At 38.8% G+C, this 19,817-nt stretch overlaps 1 protein-coding gene across 1 annotated transcript in view; it reads right to left on the bottom strand.

The window, feature by feature from the left end:
- LRPPRC (leucine-rich pentatricopeptide repeat containing) overlaps positions 1 to 19,817 on the bottom strand; it is a 29,669-nt gene that overhangs the window by 348 nt on the left and 9,504 nt on the right. Inside the window, exons 11-21 of the mRNA XM_010142056.1 lie at positions 15,712 to 15,830; positions 14,971 to 15,064; positions 11,743 to 11,812; positions 8,819 to 8,846; positions 7,081 to 7,138; positions 5,841 to 5,947; positions 5,549 to 5,626; positions 5,156 to 5,209; positions 4,333 to 4,446; positions 3,000 to 3,130; positions 1,554 to 1,639 (exon numbers count right to left, since the gene is read on the bottom strand). Of these exons, the coding sequence (XP_010140358.1) occupies positions 1,554 to 1,639; positions 3,000 to 3,130; positions 4,333 to 4,446; positions 5,156 to 5,209; positions 5,549 to 5,626; positions 5,841 to 5,947; positions 7,081 to 7,138; positions 8,819 to 8,846; positions 11,743 to 11,812; positions 14,971 to 15,064; positions 15,712 to 15,830 (939 nt within the window). The remainder of the gene's footprint in view (positions 1 to 1,553; positions 1,640 to 2,999; positions 3,131 to 4,332; positions 4,447 to 5,155; positions 5,210 to 5,548; positions 5,627 to 5,840; positions 5,948 to 7,080; positions 7,139 to 8,818; positions 8,847 to 11,742; positions 11,813 to 14,970; positions 15,065 to 15,711; positions 15,831 to 19,817) is intronic.

Genomic DNA, 19,817 nt, shown 5'->3' with positions numbered 1-19,817 from the left:
CAAACACAGAAGGAATGTAAATTCTGGCGTATAATGCCGATTTCAAGTTAATTACTACTTGCATTTCTAAACGAGACTACAATTATAAATCCACAATAGCATGGTTTTATCATTTTGCTGCAACTTTGACTACAAATTATAGATAGGAACCGCGTGCCCACTCTGCACCACGTAACCCTGTAGAGTCTGCCCTATAGCTGCAAGATTCTGCTAAATGGATGCTTTTATCGCTCAATGCTAACATCTGCTAAATCACTCCATTGTTTCTTCAGCAGATGGCTTGTCACGAGGCCAGATAATAAAGATATGTTTACACTGTATATACAGCCAGACTAATGGTCTGATACCGATAGGGCCTGTTTGCTGTGTCGATACTAATTAGCCGAGGAGAGCCAATGAAAGCTTTCTAACAGACTGCATGTTAAAACATTAGGTTCATTAAGCTTCATTAGTAAGGCAGAAACAAACATTTTGGTATATGGAATAAGTGCATTTTTATAATGTTCTTAATTATTGCATAGACAGAATGTTTTGCCCACTTTACATCTGGCTACACTTATGAATTGTTTTATTTTCTGAGGGACATTAATGCTCTTAAAAGGAAGCAGTCTTCTCAAACTACATTAATGTAGAGCTGGTCATGATCTGATTTATTATGATTTGGAAAACGCTATCTCTGTTTATTATCTTTCTAACAGTAAGTTTAATACGAGGCCAAAACAAATCTCAAAGAAAGATCTTACACGGAAAAAAAATACAATAGCTTTTTAATTGTATTGCATAGCGTTTGTAGAACATTATAACATGTTCTGTCTAGGCTTGCACCCCACTTTTCCAGTGTTAAGCCTTCCACAAAAATCACATAACTCAATGTTCAGAATTACCTTTTAAAGTTGATGACAGTCGAGAGTTCTTTTTAACATCAACCACATAATGTAAATTACAGAATTATATTAGACTAAATTAGAGAAATTAGAGAGCTAACAGCTTAATGCAAACCTCCAGAAACACGAAATAGGCAGTTGGCAGAGCGCTCATTAAAAGCCAAAATTTCCAGGCAGTTTGACAGATCGACTCTAAAATTCAATAACACACATAAAAGAATGCTAACAGAAAAATGTATACTTTATAAAAAGTTAAATTATTTTTGCAGTACTTGGCTCTTACGAGAAGGTTATGTTTATAGGTTTTATGCTCAGCCTTCAGACCTTCTTAAGCAAAAACAAAGCCATTAGTCTAGGCACATACGCAATTTGTGCCATAAGTCATGATCTTCAAACTCAATCCAAACAGCAAGGCTAATAAAAACTAGCTGCAGAAATGCAAAAAGCACTGAGCTGTGCAAATGTAAATGACAAGCTTGCCAATCCATTAAAACTAATGGCCTGCACTGTCCAAGCATCTCTGGTTGAATTCACATGCAAATTTGTATGCAAAATGTTCAAGCACTTTTCAGGACATGATACACCATTAGTATCAACTCACATTTTTATTCTTGAGGCAAGATACCTTTATTACATAGCAGAAACACACAATGAAAGCAAATGGATTACCTTCTAGTCTACCATGCTTTACTAAGACTTCTACCAGTGCTACGTACTTCCCAGTGTCAAGAGCAACAGGTGAATTCTTCGGGAAGCTAAAATTAAAACGTCAAGAATTGTATCAACAGAAGTTCACATTTTATGGATTCAGATTTATTTTTAAAACCACATAACAAAACAACAGCACTGAGAGCTACAAGGTATACAAGGGAAAAATCCAATGGACTCTAAAATGTGATTTAAAAATATTATCCACACACCTTCCCACCCCGGAAACCCAAAAGCTGTATTTTGAAGAGCCAGATGGTCGAATTAATTATTCGGTACTTAGTACATAAAAGGGGGTATTTCCCAGAAGCCTGGGAAAATAAAAACCTCAGGCCACATGGCCCAGACAGGGCTATATTCTTTTCAGTAAAGAATGTGAAATTATTTGCCTATAGTAACAAGTTAAAAGCTACTGTTTTGAAGCTTCTGCAATGCATTTGCTTCTAGTTTTCAAATGAATCCTTTCTCTGTTGTTACTTTTTGTAAGACTTGAGAGTCACTTCTTAGCTACACAACGCCTCGCTTGAGGCGGGTCAGTAAAAACGTGCTACCGCAGTGAAGCTCCACGAGAAGACACAATTTTACTTCACACGAGCTCACTAAGGAATTGTGCGAGAGTGGTAGCACAGCCCAAATCAATACTCCAATATTTGCAGAGTGGCAAATTTCTGGATATCCATAGCTCAATCATCTCAAACTAGCGAGGTGTGATGAGCACCTGCCGGCTAACCCTCTGTAAAACCAAAGCAAACACACTGAGCGCAGATGAGAGAACCCGAGAGCAACACGTAACTTGCTCCGGATCCACCGTAGCATCAGACCCAAGGGAGGTTTTCAGGGGGAAAAGGGAAGGGGCAAACAGAAAGATGACGTGGAAGAATTTGCTCTGGGCTAAGTCACGCATAGCATGTTTTAGCTGGGAGCTAATTTTCACAGTCAAAATACAAAGCTCTGAAAATAAAATTTAAAGTGTAAAGCTTGTTGACAGTCTTAAAATAATGTCACTCAAACCCCACTATCCTAACCACAGTACAGGTGCAGCATATTGGAAATACATTCTAGGTGCTTTCTAACACAAAACACAGGGACCTTTTTTCCCCTTCAATTAAGCCAAACTTTTAGACACCACGTACGTTTAAAATAAAACGGATCCTGTATGGCCATCTGAATTTAAAGCAAAAAGGTAATTGCTGACCATAAAAAGTAGCTGCTTCCGATGCTCAATTACAATAAAGCAATTTTTTTTGTTTCAAAAAACCACACCCGTGACTGTTTTAAATGCACATACATTGGTGGGGAAAACTAATTAAAAATGGATGATGGGGTTAATACTCAACCTACTTAATTCAACAAGGTCTGTGTATCAGCATAAATCTCTGTGACATGTTTCAGTGCCGGTGTACTTACACTTTTTCTTTCAGGTTCATTGCCTCCTCTACATTATCGTGTCGACAGCACAAATTTATTAAGGCTGCATAGCCACCGACAACCATGTCCGGTTCGTATTTGGCTTTCACTTCAAGGGCTTTTTGCATATTCTAAAAAAGGAACAAAGCAAAGATGTGAACTAGAGGAAAAGTCAATATGACATTATGATTCTTACATGTTCGGTGTGCAGCTAGTGCTGTAAGGCTGTAGCAAATTTTCATAGTGAAAGAAATCAGTATTTTTCTAAAGCATCTGCTAGATGAAGTTGAGTAGATTTCTAATTTTCTTGCTTCACATTTACATTTCTTGCACATTTTAGTGTAAGGATTTTTTTTTAATCCAGACCAACACCATAAACATGATTAACCCAAATTCTAAACCAGTTCTTATTTATTTGGGATTTGTAGCAGCTTCTACCACTGCAGAACACGTAACAAAACTACTTTCTAAAGAATAAGAGACTACTTAATGATCCCACAGAATGCTTATTCATTGTATATATTCCTATCCACACGTTTGACCACTTTGCACTTAGAATGGTATTTAATTCTAGTCTTATTTTACATGCAAAACCGTGGAGACAGACAGCTGAGAATCACTCTTTCCGAACTGCACTCTTCTCAACGGAGAGCACCGTGCGATCATCTGCACGACTGTGACTGTTCCTATACATCGAACTGCACTCTTCTCAACGGAGAGCACTGTGCGATCATCTGCACGACTGTGACTGTTCCTATACATACAGCTTTATAGGCGGGATCATGCTCAACAAGAAGCCGAATAAAAGTGTGGTGATACCCCACAAATTACAGACACACACTAAATGAATGTAAACTACAGCTGGACGTCTGCCGAATGAAGGCAACAGACCCTTTATCTCAGAAGAGCTTTCCTCCTGCAGGAAAATGGAATTTCAATCCCTGCATTAACAACATCCTAATATTTGAATTGCAAATGACTAGTGCATGTATCAGTTGCTTGACAATCTAGATATAAGAGACCGGAGCCATGGCTTGAAAGGACATTTGGCATGTATGATAAACCTATCACAGCTGTTACCATCATTCACTTTGCATATTATTGTAAACAAACTTCAGCAACCCCAAAACATGCCATTCAAGGTGTTGCTGAAATTAGTTAACCTTTTGATTTAATTGCTTTTTGCACTTATGTTTGATTTATAAGCATCAAACCATGAAACCTCAAGCACTGCACTTGTCTTTGCTTCACTATGTCTTTCTATAACAGTCATTTACGTCTCTGTAAAAATATAGCTATGTGTTTCCAATTATGCCTGCATTGCTTCAGATACCTCTTCTTCACAAAGAGCGTGTATGAGTTGTTTCAAGACATCTGTAATGGGCTGGTTTTCAGCTTTTCGCTTTTCCAGTTTGCTCTCCAAAGCAGACATGTCAGGTTTAGCACTCTAAATAGAGGTAACAGAAAGAATGTCAACTACAAAAAACACCCTTCCCAGAACAACTTCTCGGATCACTTTAATAAGACAGACAAAATAATCCTTTTCTTTCACTTGCTACAAAAATTTTAATCATTTAAGGTGCTTTTATATGTTTAAATAGTACACACTAATTGAAGATGTGAGTCAGAATACAGTAAAAAAAGGCATTAAGTAGCATATCTACACAGGTCAACGTTACTGCTTCTCTCGCGCTCAGTTCTTTGTGCTCAGAGAAGGAGGGAATAGGAGCCTGTTTCTTTTCGCATCTCCTCTCTGCTCAGATCAGAGATGTAAAGACTTGACACTCCACCATTAGAAGCAGTATGGATTTATACGGTTCCTGCCACTCAAGTAGATCACTGTAATTTACAAGCATGAATTAAGCCTCACACCACAACTGTTAACTAACTAAAACTTGAAAAAAATATTTACCAGACAGGGAAACTGAGGCATGAGACCACAGCCAATTCCAAGGTCAAGAATCAGATCTGTGTGAAAGTCTGGAGAGCCTTTACTCCTACTCTGGAAAGTAACCTCTGAACTCCAAATGGCAGATTTAAACACCGTTAATATACTTCCATGATCCGCAAGCTAGCGATTACACTTCAGCTACACCCCATATCCAAACATCATTATTCCAGCAAGAACAAGCACAGCTCTCTGTGAATTTACTTACTTCTGGAATGTTGTCTGTAGGCAGGGGTTTTTTATGAGACAGCAACCTGGCGTCCTAAAACGTAGTAAGACAAAGACACTCACTAATCCCCGCTCCAAAGTTCAATCCTTAAGTCAGCATATCATGCTAAAAATCTTCAGGTTAATTATATAACAGCAACGTTAAAAAAAAGCTGTTTAATGCAGCATTATTACACGGACTTGAAAAAGCACTTATTAAATGTATCCCCTCCGCACATGAAATGAAACCAGCTTCAGCAGTGAAAAATCACAAGGTTAAAAGGCTTACAATATTATCACTGCATAAAGATATTTATTTTGCAAATGAGAATATATTCACAGGTACAAACACTCCGTTTTCTAGCTTCAAAGTAATTGCTATAGAAGCACAGACCTTAATTAATTCAGGAACTTGAGAGGACTCCAGCAGTCTGCAAATGCCGCTGCAGAGGGTTGTAGGGATAACTATATTCTGTATCAAGAGGTGGGGAAAAAAAATTATATGAGTTTTGAAACACGACCAAACTGAAATTTGTCTAACAGAAATTATCTTAGACGTAATTCAAGTCTCCAGCTCTTGCATGTCATTGAGAAGTGGTCTGGTTGTACTTAAAAGCAGCAATTTCAAATCTAATAGATACATGTCAGGCAGGACAGGCATTATGTAGCAAAAAATGAAATGGTACCATCTTCTTCAGCTGATGGAAGTATTGTCTCAAACGCTCCTCCTTGGCCTGTACCTCTGAGTCACTCATGCTGTCAATCAAGTGATAAAGAAAATAGCCAACAGCTTCTGTGGAAAAAAACAAGAGAAAGCATTCCACTAAAATTACCGAGACTGTCATGTTATCAAGATTAATTTATAAGAAATCATTTTGGTGTGAGATGTCACCCTGATGAGAGGCTCTGAAATGGCAACAATGATCACTGAGGCATAGAGATTATGTGGTTTGGGAGCACATATCTAACTGGTGAGTGAAAGGAATATTAATTATTTTCAGACCTAGTGACAGCTTTTCAGTACAGAATCTTACTTCAATCTATTTTTTCCACTACTGTGTGACAGAAGTGGTACTGCCCAAGGCCTTCTCCCCCTTTCCTGCCCGCTACCCCAAATAGTTGCCACAAATATTTTGTCATTGCTCAAAAGAAAAAACAGATTTCTAACACTTTGCGTATCTATTCCATGCATTTTACCCATTATATCTTATTACCAAGCTACACTAAGTATTGCAATATTCACATAAAACATAAAAAATATTTTAACCATGAGATGAACTAATAGCAAAGAAGTCACCCATCAACCAATGAACTGGGGATTAACAGGTTTTAGCAAATAGTGCTCAATTTCTTAGTTACGCAAGTGTAAAAATATATGGGGTCCTGTGGCCAAGAATAGGAAGAGCATCAGCTATTGCCACCTCCAAGGTTAGCTCTCCCCACACTCCCTTGCTCTCCTGCGCTGGCAGGAGCAGGGAAAAGCCCTGTTTTTTAAAAACCAAGTTATACCAAAAAAAGTATAGACTTTTTTCAAAACGAAAGACTTGGGATGTTAAGTACTATTTTACTTTCCAAAGTCAGAAGAGCTAAAGCTAAAACTAGGTTGAAAGACTGCATTTTTTATTACCTTTTTTTTCTTAAGTATTTAAGTATTGATACTGTGCTCATTCTAAATCTCTGCCTTGGTCAATAAATTCAGAACAATAAACCATTATCAGCAAGATTTGTTTATAACTCTAAAAAAAGATCTCAGGGATCTCACAAAATATGCTCTGATTATTCGAATCAGGATTTTACCCAACATGTTTTCAAATTTCACTTTCAAACAGAAGCAATCAGTGTTTACCGTTGTAATCCCTCAAACCCATCATTACACAGAAGAACGGATTTGTGGATAAGTTACAATCATAGAAATTGAAACTCTACCAGTTGGTCCTGGAGGCGTCAGGCAATAACGTTCATCCTTGTACAACAGTTCTGTTATCTGGTAAGACAGAATAATCGTACATTGCAGCCAAAAGCAGCAAGCAAGGACAAATAGTATCTGAAATTGAATTCTCAAAATAATAAAGCAGTTCTCTGTGAAGTATTATTCTTTAGCACATCATAGTAATTCCCTAAGAAATACAAAGAAGTTTCTTTTGTAAATAATAGGCTTTTCTTGAAAAAATATAACGAACAGAAATGCTTTCTGAGGTATGGCAGTACAACAGACACTCTAGTGCTCTGTTTAGGTATCATTTGACAGAAAGTTACCTCTCGTAAGACATTGCTTAATGCAAGCGTTAACCAGTGTCGCTCCTGGGGATGCTACAATTATGTTCCAATTTACCCAAAAGGCTGAAATTGGCCCATAAAGGTTTTTTTGTTTTGTTTTTTTATTATTTTGAAAGAAGCAAATACATAAAGAAAATAAAGGAACATGATTTCTCATGCTCTGCTACATTTAAGATCTCTGGTACAGCTGTTGTAAGTGCAGTTTTGAATGACAAAATATCCGTCCAAAAAAATTAATTGCATTTGACTAAATTTAGCACACGCCCCATCAGTCAAACTGAAGGAATATGTAGATTATACCTCAGAGGAAAAGAAGCATTTACCCAAAAGCCTCCACATCCTACCTACAAATATTTCAACCTAACCTACATCACTTAAAAAAAATCCATTTGACTGTTCTTAAGAAAATTACATCAACTTCAGTTAAAAACTGGGATTTTAATTATTTCAAGTATTTTCCTTTATCTGCCAGATTCCAGAATGCCATCTCAAAGAAGTTAGAGGGAGATGCATTCCCACTGCCCAAGTGCTGTGATTCACCTAACAAAAGAAAAGGAATCCTCACCTTCAGTTGTTAATGAAAACAGATACACAAACCCCCAGAATAACAAATGTGCAAGGGAAAACGGCATCTAACACTTCTCATTCCACACCGGGCATTCAGACACAGCACACAGCCAAACTACAGCTTCTTTTGCCCTTTCGCCCTTGTCCTCCCATGACAAATCAACAGAGAAAAACCTAAAACTAAAATAAAACCCAAGGAAATGATGTTAACATCAAACCTCAGAGAACAGCAAAAAAGGAGAGATTACAGAAAAAATAAAAAAAAAGAATGTGTGGTATTATTCCTGATGCTAAGTATCTACTTATTTCCCAAGTTAGAATTTCTGATTTGAGAAGATCATTTCCCCTCGACTTCACCCAGGTGATTTCTTTTGGCTGGCTTTGCCTTCAAGGTTTTTAAGTTTTATGACAGCAACTTGAAAATTCTAATTGTGCCTTATTATTTTATCAGTACTGCTGTGGGGAGAGGAAGAAAATTTAGGGGAGGCGGGAAAGGGAATTAACCCACATCAGATTGCACGACCACAGCAGATTTTGTTCCAGAGGCTACAACTGTGTAACACCCTCAGCCACAAGGACATTGATCTCGGAACTGGAACACTACACTGCATGGTAACACCACAATTGATTTTTCACACTTAACCGTCCAACCTGAAAACTCCACTTCATACAGTCGTATGATTTGCCGCTGACTAAGCCTTGCTCAAATTAATTAGGTCTACAGTTGTCGGGCTCAGAATTCAGATTTACAGTAATGCATCATGAACATGCAGTGCCTAAAGAACTTGATTTTGTTTACAGCATTATTATCTCCGCTTACCTTGCTCCAAAGACGTACATCATCTGAGCTGAAGAGGGCAGCAAAGGATAACAAATTAGAAGCAACAAAATGATTCCACTCTTAGATCTTTTTTCTTTAAAAAAATTAACACTCAAGACCTTAAAAATTATTTAAATAAAATTAAAATACAGTAACTGCCACATGTTGTTTAAAACAACTTGGTACAGATTAAGCCAGTATTTTACTATATTGCATACGGTCATAGCTTCTGCTAAATAAAAGAATGTAGCAATCCAAACAGGTAACTAAGACTACAAAAGATATATTTTAGTTTTATTTTCAGTTCAATCTTTTAACATGTCCTAATCGTACTTTATTTTATACTGCATTCTATTTAGCATTTCAAGAAAATAAGCTGCACTCAAACACAGCAAACATTCAAAACGTGGAATTTGCTAGAGCAAAAAATCTGGGCTCCTGTGCTTTAAAGTGACATTTTTAGTACAGGCAGATAAGTACAGGCAGCTATAAATGCATTTATACCGTACAAAAAAAGAAAGTAATCCAGAGTCTTACTTCAGATATAATGTCTACTATAGTGAAATGATTAGATATTTAAAAAAAACAAACCCAAACCACAGAACTCTGATCTCTGCCCTCACAGAACAGGGCAGAACTCGATGGAGATCACTTCTCTGTACGCCAGGAGGGTACAACCAAAGATCAAGTGTTAACCGCTTCACTAAAGCATAAAAACCTGACCTATTCCTGTAATTTGTAGATCACCAAAATTCTCGCTAGAAGCTCTAACTTTTCAACAACTGTAAAGCAGCATTAACCTAGACAGAGCTAAGAGAACAAGAACATATGACCTTATTTTATTTTCTTCTAATTCTCATCAGAAACTTGAAAGCATTCATGGAAGCTCAGGATTTTATTTCAGAGGTTCAAGCCTACGGATCATTTATTCTGCTGGTGCACTGCCAACTTTGAAAGTGAGTCACAGGCAGGTCCACGCAGGAGAGAAAACCCCTCTCCAGGAGGTTAGTCAAGCTTTCCCGGGTGAACTCGCTCCACCACAGACAGCATGACAATGAGCTGCAGATATCAAACGCATCAATTTCCTAAAGTACTTGACTCTGAAATAGTAATGGTACATCAGGCAGGCAGACAGGGAATACTTCAGAGGGGTTACTGGAGAAGAGCAGCTTCAACAGAAATCCATAAACCACGGCCGGTGTCCCTCCTGCCCACACCCCGTCCTTTCGTACGCTCATTCAGGCATTCAAGACCAGCGTTTAGTCCTAAAATTTTGCCGTGGTCTTTACAGAAGATGCAAATATTCTGTTCTTCTACCCTGTCATACCCTCGAGCTTCATTCTCAGGCGATGCTAATCATGGAGTTTACAACAGAAAAGGAAGGACGAACAGGCACTCTTTCAGAAACAATGTAAGGGTGAAATCTGGGTACAGCCAATGTTGTACACCGCTTCTGAAGCCAGGCAGCAATACAGGCAAATGAGAGATTAAAGTCAAAAAAAACCACCAAAACCACACTTACGCCACACTTACAAGTGGCAAAGAGGGGAAAATAGTAAACAGAGTAAAAAAGACCTGTCAACAAAACCAAACAGAAAGTCCACCAGCATTAACTTTCCTCAGAACTCCAAGGTTTTAGCCCAAATGTCAGGTAACTATTGACATTGTAACATTAGGAAGTGTTCCACCACTTCTTCAGCAGCTAGTTTCCCCAATACAAGCTGATGAGGTTTTACAGATACTTTAAGGCCCATTCTGAAGGGCTGTCCCCCCAGCAGCAGGGGCACTGCAGGCTAGCACGAGCTCCATGTGACAAATGTTGGAAGGACATCCTAGTGCCAGTCCTGCTTCAACTCACTACCTATCCACGGTACAGAAAGAAAATGTGTTTCAAAACTCCATTACTTTAATTGAAACACCTGAAACAGATGATGCTGGGAGTGACTGCTAGATAGTAAAATACTGCTTGCTATTGGATCTGAAACGGTTTTTTCACTTGACCCTCGAATGTCACAGTCAGCTAAGGCCTAGTTAACAAACCTAGTTTGAATACTGGTTTGCTTTTCTCCCACTTTTGTCGTGGTAGAGCAGGATCAGATAGACTGAACTTGCCATTTCCTAGAGAATTATTTGGTGGTATTCACCTGGTGTATGTTTTACTGATATCTAACCTAAACACAGTTATATAGCCAGTAAAGTTCAGGAAAGAACTCAGTCAACAAAATCAGCCTTCAGAGTCTGGTCCTGAGTGACCTCTCTGGTTCCCAGTGTACATAAGCTGCAAAAAACCCCTCATTCATAGTCCTAAATGTTTGACTGGGGTGACTGGTGAATGATAGAAATGCTTCTTAATTCACTTAACCTTGTAAAAGCTTAAGGCAACCCTGAAAGCTTGCGAGGAACCCTTCTTGCCAAAGGGGGCCGCATGGCTGTGAAGACATGGCAAAGCAGCACAACACTAGCGTTGAAGTAGTGTGGCATTCAGGAGGCGTCTTGATCCCGGAGGCACAGAAAGCGACCAGATGTGGTACAATACACCGGGCTCCGACTGGTATTTCATCTTCATTAGGCACCCAATTACTTCAATGGTAACTAATAATCTTTAGGAAAACCTTACAGTAGCATAGCAGTTTAGAAACAAAAAAGTGAACAAAGATAAAACCTTGAATGTTTACTACCCTGGAAACTTTATGTACTGTCAAATACCACGGAGCAAACAAGAACAGTGACATTCTTTCTAATCCACTCGTGTAACTCCTCAGAGGTACACTCATATATACCAGAGGCAAGGAAACCAGGGAGAGCAGAGAGGAACAAAGGTATCCCTTGGACCCACTACGCCTGCAACTCTACCTCAAAATTTTCAAACATGGAGTAAGGGGGGAAAGACTGTGCAGCAAGAAGCATTTAGATGGCAACCTTACCTTTTAAAACCCCAAATGAGGCTGTTCCTAAACTGACGGTTATCAATAGCAGGCGTGCTCGGTGAAGACACTGTAAATGAAAGAAACGTTTCTAAATAGCCATTCTAAAAAAACACCTGAACCGCAGTAAGATAGGAGATCACATACATAAGGTGCCATTAGAGAACTGCTTCTTTAGTTTACTAAATGCTGACGAATATTTGTAAATAAAACTTCAGAATACCAGAGTGTTTGAAACAGGTTTTATCAGCTTCAAATCTGCTCCATTTCAAAAATGAATCAAGCGTTCTCAAAAAAGAGATTCCCCCCTCTTCACTGCCTTTCACGTCAATAGTTCATACATTACTCTTTAACACAAACCAGTAATAATAGTAAGGATCTAATCTGTAAAAAAAGTACAAGACCAAACAAAATATTTCCAAAAGGCAAAACAAAAACCCAAACAGTCCTGATCAACAAATCTTGAGATAGTAGTGCTGCAACAACAACAAAAAAAATCCACCAGAGGCAAATAGTTTGCTGATTGTTTCAGACTGAACACTTGCCATGAAATAGGCTTTATTATTTTGCCTTCTATTTTATTTAATTAAAAAACTTCAACAAACGCCACAAAACCACCCCAATGACATTTTCTGAGGTGTTCGCTTCTACTGGTGTAAACTGCTGGATGCAAATGAAGTAGTTGCATCTAAAGTGCTGGCCACTGCGTTAAGTTAAACATAAGGGGGGAAAAAAGAGCAAGATTCTCTAGTTCTAAATGTTGATACTTACAGTATTGATTAAATACAAAGGAAACTGTAAAATAACTCAAAATCAGATGTCCCTGAGAGGTCATTTACAATTATGACTCATGTGCTGTTCTTTACATCATTTCTGGGCTAAATATTCGAAATCGTTCTACCTTCTTCCTCTAGAATTGCTGTCTCTCGTTCCAGCACCACAGTCCAGCAAAGTAAAAAACGCAGAAGTAGCCGAGTTACCACCACCTGACTTCACTACCCCCATGGAATTATCCCCTGTAAAAACCTCACCACACGGGGCCCTCTCAGCAAGGGCTGCAATACGGTTTAGGATAGAACTGACTGGAAGCTGGGAAAGAAAACGGAGGAACACCACACTAACCCACTCCTTAGTCTAACTCCAGGCATTCTGAAAAGCAGAAGTTGTAAATGTTGGAATGTTTATTTCAGTTTGAAAATCTCTGGTGAAGTTGGTTTCCAGAAACCCTCAATAAAAATCCTCCTCCGGCGGTACATTAATGTAACTTTTTGCTCATGAAAAGATGAGCAGAACAGCATCTTAGTATGCTCAGGGGCCGCTGACAATTGGCAACCTGGTTTCCTTAGCAACAAACAAGTCTGAGAAAATCAAGGGGCTGACAATGAAGTGGAATGGAACGGCATGATAAAGGGGAAAAGCAGCTCTCATGTACGTCGCCTTATGTGCCCAGATTCCTCAGCTGATGCTCCGCAGTTTTCACCTTGTCAGGAGCAGAAATCGGTTCATAAGGCATGAGAAGTTGAATCAATACACCAGATAGCTACCAGCATTAATAACCAACCTTCACCTCCCCTGACTACGCTGACGAGACCATCCTGAACTATTTGCCACACTGCAGCTATTTTTCCCTCTTTGTAATACTGCAAAAGGAGCCAAGTAAAAAAAAAATAAAAACAGCTGTTTAATATCTGTGCCTTATCATTACATAGGTGCTAATTAGATTTACTAGCATTCATTTCAGCTCAGTAAACTATTTTACAGAGTACCTTCCTTTAAAGCTCCAGTTCAAAAGAAACTGTGTATGTCTCCGTGAATTATTAACCCTGGTCTTTGTAAACAGAAATACCACAAGATTTAAATTCTACACAGACAACAGCTAAATAATACACCATGTGAGACTGATTCCATGACAGTAAGACAGAACACAGCCTACTGCATGAGCCTGAAGCATATTTTTCATATCATCTACACTTACCATACACCAGGCACGTGCATATCTGTGCCCTGTAACACATTAAGACCTCACTATTTCAGTTAACCAAAATGAGGGTGCAGGGGTAGGTCTCCTTATCATGCAGTCAGAAAACCCCACCCCTATTTTCCTTTCCATTTCACTGCTCTGAATAAAGTCATCCTTTCAAAAAAACTTCTAAGTTAGTTCTTCATTTCTACGGTCAATGCGGTTTTTTTATAATACAAGCAAACGAAACAATGGCAGAATGTAAGTTGAATCTAAAAGCTTCACTAATTAATAAATGTCCAATACAAAAATTAAATCACTGATTAGTAACTACTCAATTTCCTCATTTTCAGCACAACAGCTTCCTCACACTACGGTGTATAGGCTACATATTTTCTGTATTTGTTAAATAAAACACTTAATGACAATTGCAGTAAAAGCCTGCTTAAGCTTTTCCCTGAACACTGGACACATAAAACTGCATAAAAAAAAAGATCTTTCTGTATCAGATTGAATCCCAATTTAGGTGGTTTATTACTGTCTCAGTATACTAGGCAAATAAAAACTGTATCTGGTTTAAATTTTGAAGAGAAACATATTCTTAATTGATCAAGCAAGCCATCGCATCCCATCGATTCAGGCAATGATATACATGCACTCTTGCACTGAGCATCAGAACAGTCTTCGGAGATACCTTTAGAAAGTAATTAATTGATACCATTACAATCTCATCACCTAATCAACCCATCAAATTTGTACACAGAACTTCCATGACCAACAGATCAGCAGAACACCCTGGGACTACCATCAGTGCCAAACAGTTCTTTAAAGTTGGTTCTTCCATTAATAATTCTGTAGCACTTCAGAGCCACCCTGCTAAACTAGCATCCTGTTGTCCTGTCGATGCTGCAAACTAAAACAATCCCTGCACCAACAACACTGTGCAAGGCAAATTGTTTCCTTAAGCCCTCTAAGTACAGGAGGATCATATTCCTGCGACAGTCACAGCAAAGCAATGACTTGTAAATATCTTATATGCAAATCTTATGGCCAGGTCAATGTTAAAAAATAATTTAACCATGTTAACTTGTCCAGAATTGGTACTTTGAAACAGTCTGACATGTCATCAGAGGACCTCACACAATAAAAGCTTTACTCGAGTTTCCGCCATATCTTTAAACCTCACATTAATAGACACAAATCTCTTAGCCTACAACTAATCAACACCACCGCCAAGTACATAGTCATATGCAACACAAAATACTTACATAGAGAAAGAACATTGTTCAGTCTTCCATGAGCTGCTTCGTATCTTATTTCTGCTGCAGAGAGCCCGACCGTTTGAAACAAGCAGTCATTTTTCTAGAAATAAAGCAATCAATCATTGCAAGTGCACCCAGAGAAGACCTTCTGATACTTGGGGGGTTTTTTGGTTGGGGTTTTTTTGGGTTGTTTTTTTTTTTTATTACACACTTCCTTCCCAAAGGCCACTGGCATTCTTGTAGCTGTTGAGAATATCGAAGGTGCTCTACAGAAGTCTACATCGCTAGTCAGGTCCGTGGCTTCTCATCAAAAATTACCCAGCCTTTGTATTGAAATCAGTTGCAAGAGACAAAGTTACCAAAGGCAGGAAGAGCGGCACAGTTAAACTTAAGTCTGCCATGCTTAATTCTTTATCAGGAAAAAAAAATTCACCAGAAACAACTGCAGTGTTTCTAATCCTCAATAGAAAAGGACATAATTTAATTCATTTATTTAGTTTTACACTTCTGGAAACAGAAAGCCAGTCTTGAGCAACATATTTTGGTTAGCTCTGAAAAGGAGGACGAAAAGCAGCAGGAGAAAGACACGGTAAATGAACTATCAGTACAAGAACTGTTTCAGTAGTAATCTAACCACTCTGAGCAGGCTCCACCATACCAAGTTCATGCTTGAAGCACCTCTGGTATCTAAAGCCTTCACTGAGAACACAGAAAACCAAGCCATGAATTCTAAACGTACAAACTCACCTTCAGCTGCGCACGGGCAGTTTCACAATCCGCAAAATTTGGGAAAACATAGTCTGTGTATGTTTCTGCGTCAAGTTCCACCCCCAACTCATGCATCACTTTGAGGACCTCAAACACACCTATCAAGGGAAAATGGGTAAGGTCAAGCACTTCAGGGAGAAGAAAACTTGAGAATCAACGTTTAAAAATAAATGTTGTTTTTTCAAAAAAAATAAAAAAGGGCTTGTCTCCTCAATTTTCCACCTTGAAATTGTCGTTCAAAATCCTGCATTTTGGTGAAACCTAAAATGGATTTACCAAACTTCCTGTTCTGTGCTATCAAAAATAGGAAACTCTTGGCTAGTTAGAAATCACTAGTATACAAAATTGTTTTCTAACACACAGAATACATGACAGTTACTCTTAGTCATGTTTGCAAAACATCTTTCAGAGGTATGTATCAAAATGTCCATATTACTATGCATAAAAAACCCAATCTGAAATCTGGTGTAAAGCCTGTAATCATGCTCGAGATACAAATGCATTCTTTGATACAGGATGCAATCATAGCTGTCTTTGTTCCCAGTATCCAACTCGGATTAGCAAGGCAAGCTCTGGAGATTTGTTTAAAACCAGTAACATTTTGCAAGCAAAGAGGGTGATTAATTCATCCACACATCAGCTGCAAACTGCAAATGTAGAGAAAGGCTGGAGCCTCCCACGCCCCAGTGAAGCTACGTTATAACTTCCACAGGGTTCCGATCCACGCACACTAGACCGCGCATTACTGCTGTAGATAAGCACTTGAAGACAACAGATACCAAACCCTAATAGGTCAGTGATTAGAGGGCAGAGTTTTAGAGCATACGCCATGCGTTTCACCTGCGCTCACACTTCTGATTTGCAGAAACTTCTTGCAGTAATCCCAGCTAGCAAACTCTGAACCCCTGTCAAAACCAATACAGGTATTATCATCCTCAGCTGGTCTAAAGATGAGTTGTCAGTTGCTGCAGGACACCAGTACCAAGCAGCATATGTTTTTTTCAACTTGCATTTCATACTTATTACTTTAAAAATGTAAAGTTTCCCAAAGTCCCTGTCTTTGCCCTGGAGTGCCACCTATGGAAAAGTGACACTTCCATGAATATTTTATGCAGTGCACTATGGTGCAAATAATCAAATGTGAATTCCCTTTGAGCACTCGAAAATACATGCAGGCAAGTCACACTAGATTAAAGTCGCATCATCTGCTCAAGTTTGCCTTAAACAAAACTCTGATTTTGGCCCAGAATCTGCAAAAATATGAATAAAGAATTAATTACAGTAAGTCTTTCTCAATACCTTTCAAATTTTGACAGCTAGTTTCTATTTCATGTTTTCAACTTCTCAGAAAATACACCAAGTCCTCATACGCTGAGACCTTTTAAAAAACAACTATCTCTAGAAAGGAGTTTGAAAACCAAGAGCTAGATATGATAGTGAAGAAGGTGTGGTAAACTCAGGAGATCTGAGTTTATATTTGTGTCTAGACCAGAGCAGAAAACAGGCTTCTTGAGCCTCCCCGTTCCCTAGCAGACGTTTGTCACAAAGATGAGGAGATCAGCACAACAGCGAGATGCAGATTAAGGAGGATACCAGAAACAACACTGCACACAGCCACGTTAACCGCAAACTTAAAAGGTGCCACACGTTTCTTCACGTCTTAGAGGGCAGACATACAATTTGGGGGGGGAACAAAAGACTAACGAAAACCACCACAGAATCCTACAATTTTGCATGCATTTTCTACCTCACCAAGAGCAGAGCTACTTTATCATCACATAAATACCTTCCATAACATAAAACAATTAAACATTCCTACTTTAATCAAAAAAGAATATAAAAACTGTCAAATACACACATGAAATAGGACTGGAGTATTATGCGTGTGGCCTTTGTCAAAGTCTCTCCTCGTACCAGAAAACACGCCGACCTCTTCTCTCTCCTCAAACCAAAGAACAGTCGCACAGAGAAACAAAGCGCAATCACATTTATCTAGAACGCTGGTCTCCCAGACTTTTTCGGTATCACACACCCAATTCCAATACATGTGACGTATTTAGCAATTACATACCTGTTCTGATGTATTATGCACATTATGAAACAGACACAAAAATAGAAAGTAAAAAAGGATGCAATAATCAGTTACTCATTGACAGGCTGCTCACACCCCACGGACTGCCTTGCACACCCCACCCTGGAGGGCGCTCATCCAGCAAACTGGGTATGACCCACAGAAGAGTCTTCTGGCCATCTCCCTGCTTGATCAAGAACAGGTTTTGGAGACCTGGGGCTGAGATATTTAAGGACTACAGAAGCTGAGGATCTAAAATCAAGTAATTGGGTGAGGGGAAAGAGGACAGTAATACAGAACAAAAAGACACCCAACTTCTGTTCTCCTTTTGTCAGTACTGGAAACAGCACTCGAACACCTCAACAGGACAGATTCCAGCCTCGAATCAGGATATTCAAAACCCAGCACTGAAGAGATGAACTACAACATGGTCATAATATTTCTGTGACAGAGCAGAGAAACTTGTGCTTGTCAAGAAGTGAGACTTGCACCTGAGCCCTCTCATTTCCTCAGTCTCTCACAGTAAGTCATGCCTCTAAGGCAGCTATGTACGTGTAACCGGGCTCGAAGCAGTTTTCTAATGAAACAAAAAAATAAAACTCCAGTTTGGAAAGGGAGGAAACAACAGAAAAACAACACAGTATTTAACATATTCTTGCTGTGATGTTAGTTTTGGATGCACTCATAAAGTTCTTTGCCAGAAAAGTCTGTCTACAAAACAGGATTTCAAGCAGTTACTTTGTGAATTCACCACCCTTATTCCGCTCCAGACTCGGACTCTTATTCCCTTTATTTATTGGAAGTAAAAACTGAATTGCTATTTCACTAACCACGCTCTGTGTACAGAACAGTTTAGTAGAAAAAAGTGAAATACACAACTGACTTTCAAAACCATTTTTAAAAATAACATTATTATACAAGGATGAAGAGGGAGCTAGAAAATATTGAGTAGCAAGTGTAAGTCAAACATTTCCCCTTATTCATACAGGGTTCTCCTGTTTTTAGTGTATAATCCAATAAAAGACGAATCTCGGTACCAATTACGGTTTCAGATCCACCGCATATTGGTCTTTTAAGCCCCACAAGCACTTTCCACTCCTAAAAGCCTAATGGCATTTACTTAGATAAATACTATGGAAATAGGTAATTATCAACTTATATAACAGACGCACGTAAAGAGCAAGAATGCCCCATCTGAAATGATTTGCCTGTGCAAAACGACTGAAGAGAGCTGTTTGCCTCTTCAGAGCGCTTACGTTCTCCACGGTGTATTTAAAATGGCCTTGCTGAGTTTCATCCTCCTCACTGCTACTTCTCTTTCAAGCTCAATTCCATGATACAGAATGTAGGGAATTCCCTCTGATATCCAGGGTCAGCTTTTGTTACAATGAACTGTAGATAAATGGGTAATTAAATTTGCTACTTGTTGAAGAGCTGTTTGTGTCACGCTACATGTACTGATTCAGACATCTGAACCCTGCAGCTCTAGACAGGTTGTTGTTTATATTCTGTGCTCTTTAACCATTATTTAATCCACAGTCTAGGTCCTATCACATTTGTAATAGTTTTTCCCCAAAGTTTTTTTTCCATTTTCAGCTTTACCTATACAAAGATGCAAAACCACACACATTACCCCAGCTATAACTACTCTGTAGAGAAAGGAATTCTCACCTCATTTTTCGTGTGAGATGCGATACGGTCTGTGTCTGTATTTTTACTCACATGGCTCCAATTTTTGCTGCTAGAAAGCATCGTTCTGTTAATTTAGGATATGCTGTCACCTTCAGTGTCTCACTGCAGCATTAGTTTTTGCTCTTATTATTGTTATTATTATTTCTACAAAACAGTTTCAGGGTGGGTGGGTGGGTTTTTCCCCCTCCATTTCCTTCCCTTCGAGCATACTGGTTGTGTTTAAGACAGTGACCTCATCGACTCATTTTTATTAGTAAATTTCAAAAACAAATGTGAGCTTACATGTAGGAAAGAACAAAAGACCTTGTTCCACTGCAGCAGG

The sequence above is a fragment of the Buceros rhinoceros genome, unplaced genomic scaffold (assembly GCF_000710305.1).
Source record: "Buceros rhinoceros silvestris isolate BGI_N320 unplaced genomic scaffold, ASM71030v1 scaffold23638, whole genome shotgun sequence".
In the NCBI taxonomy this organism is placed as follows: domain Eukaryota; kingdom Metazoa; phylum Chordata; class Aves; order Bucerotiformes; family Bucerotidae; genus Buceros; species Buceros rhinoceros.
This window is presented reverse-complemented; position numbering and strand designations above follow the sequence as displayed.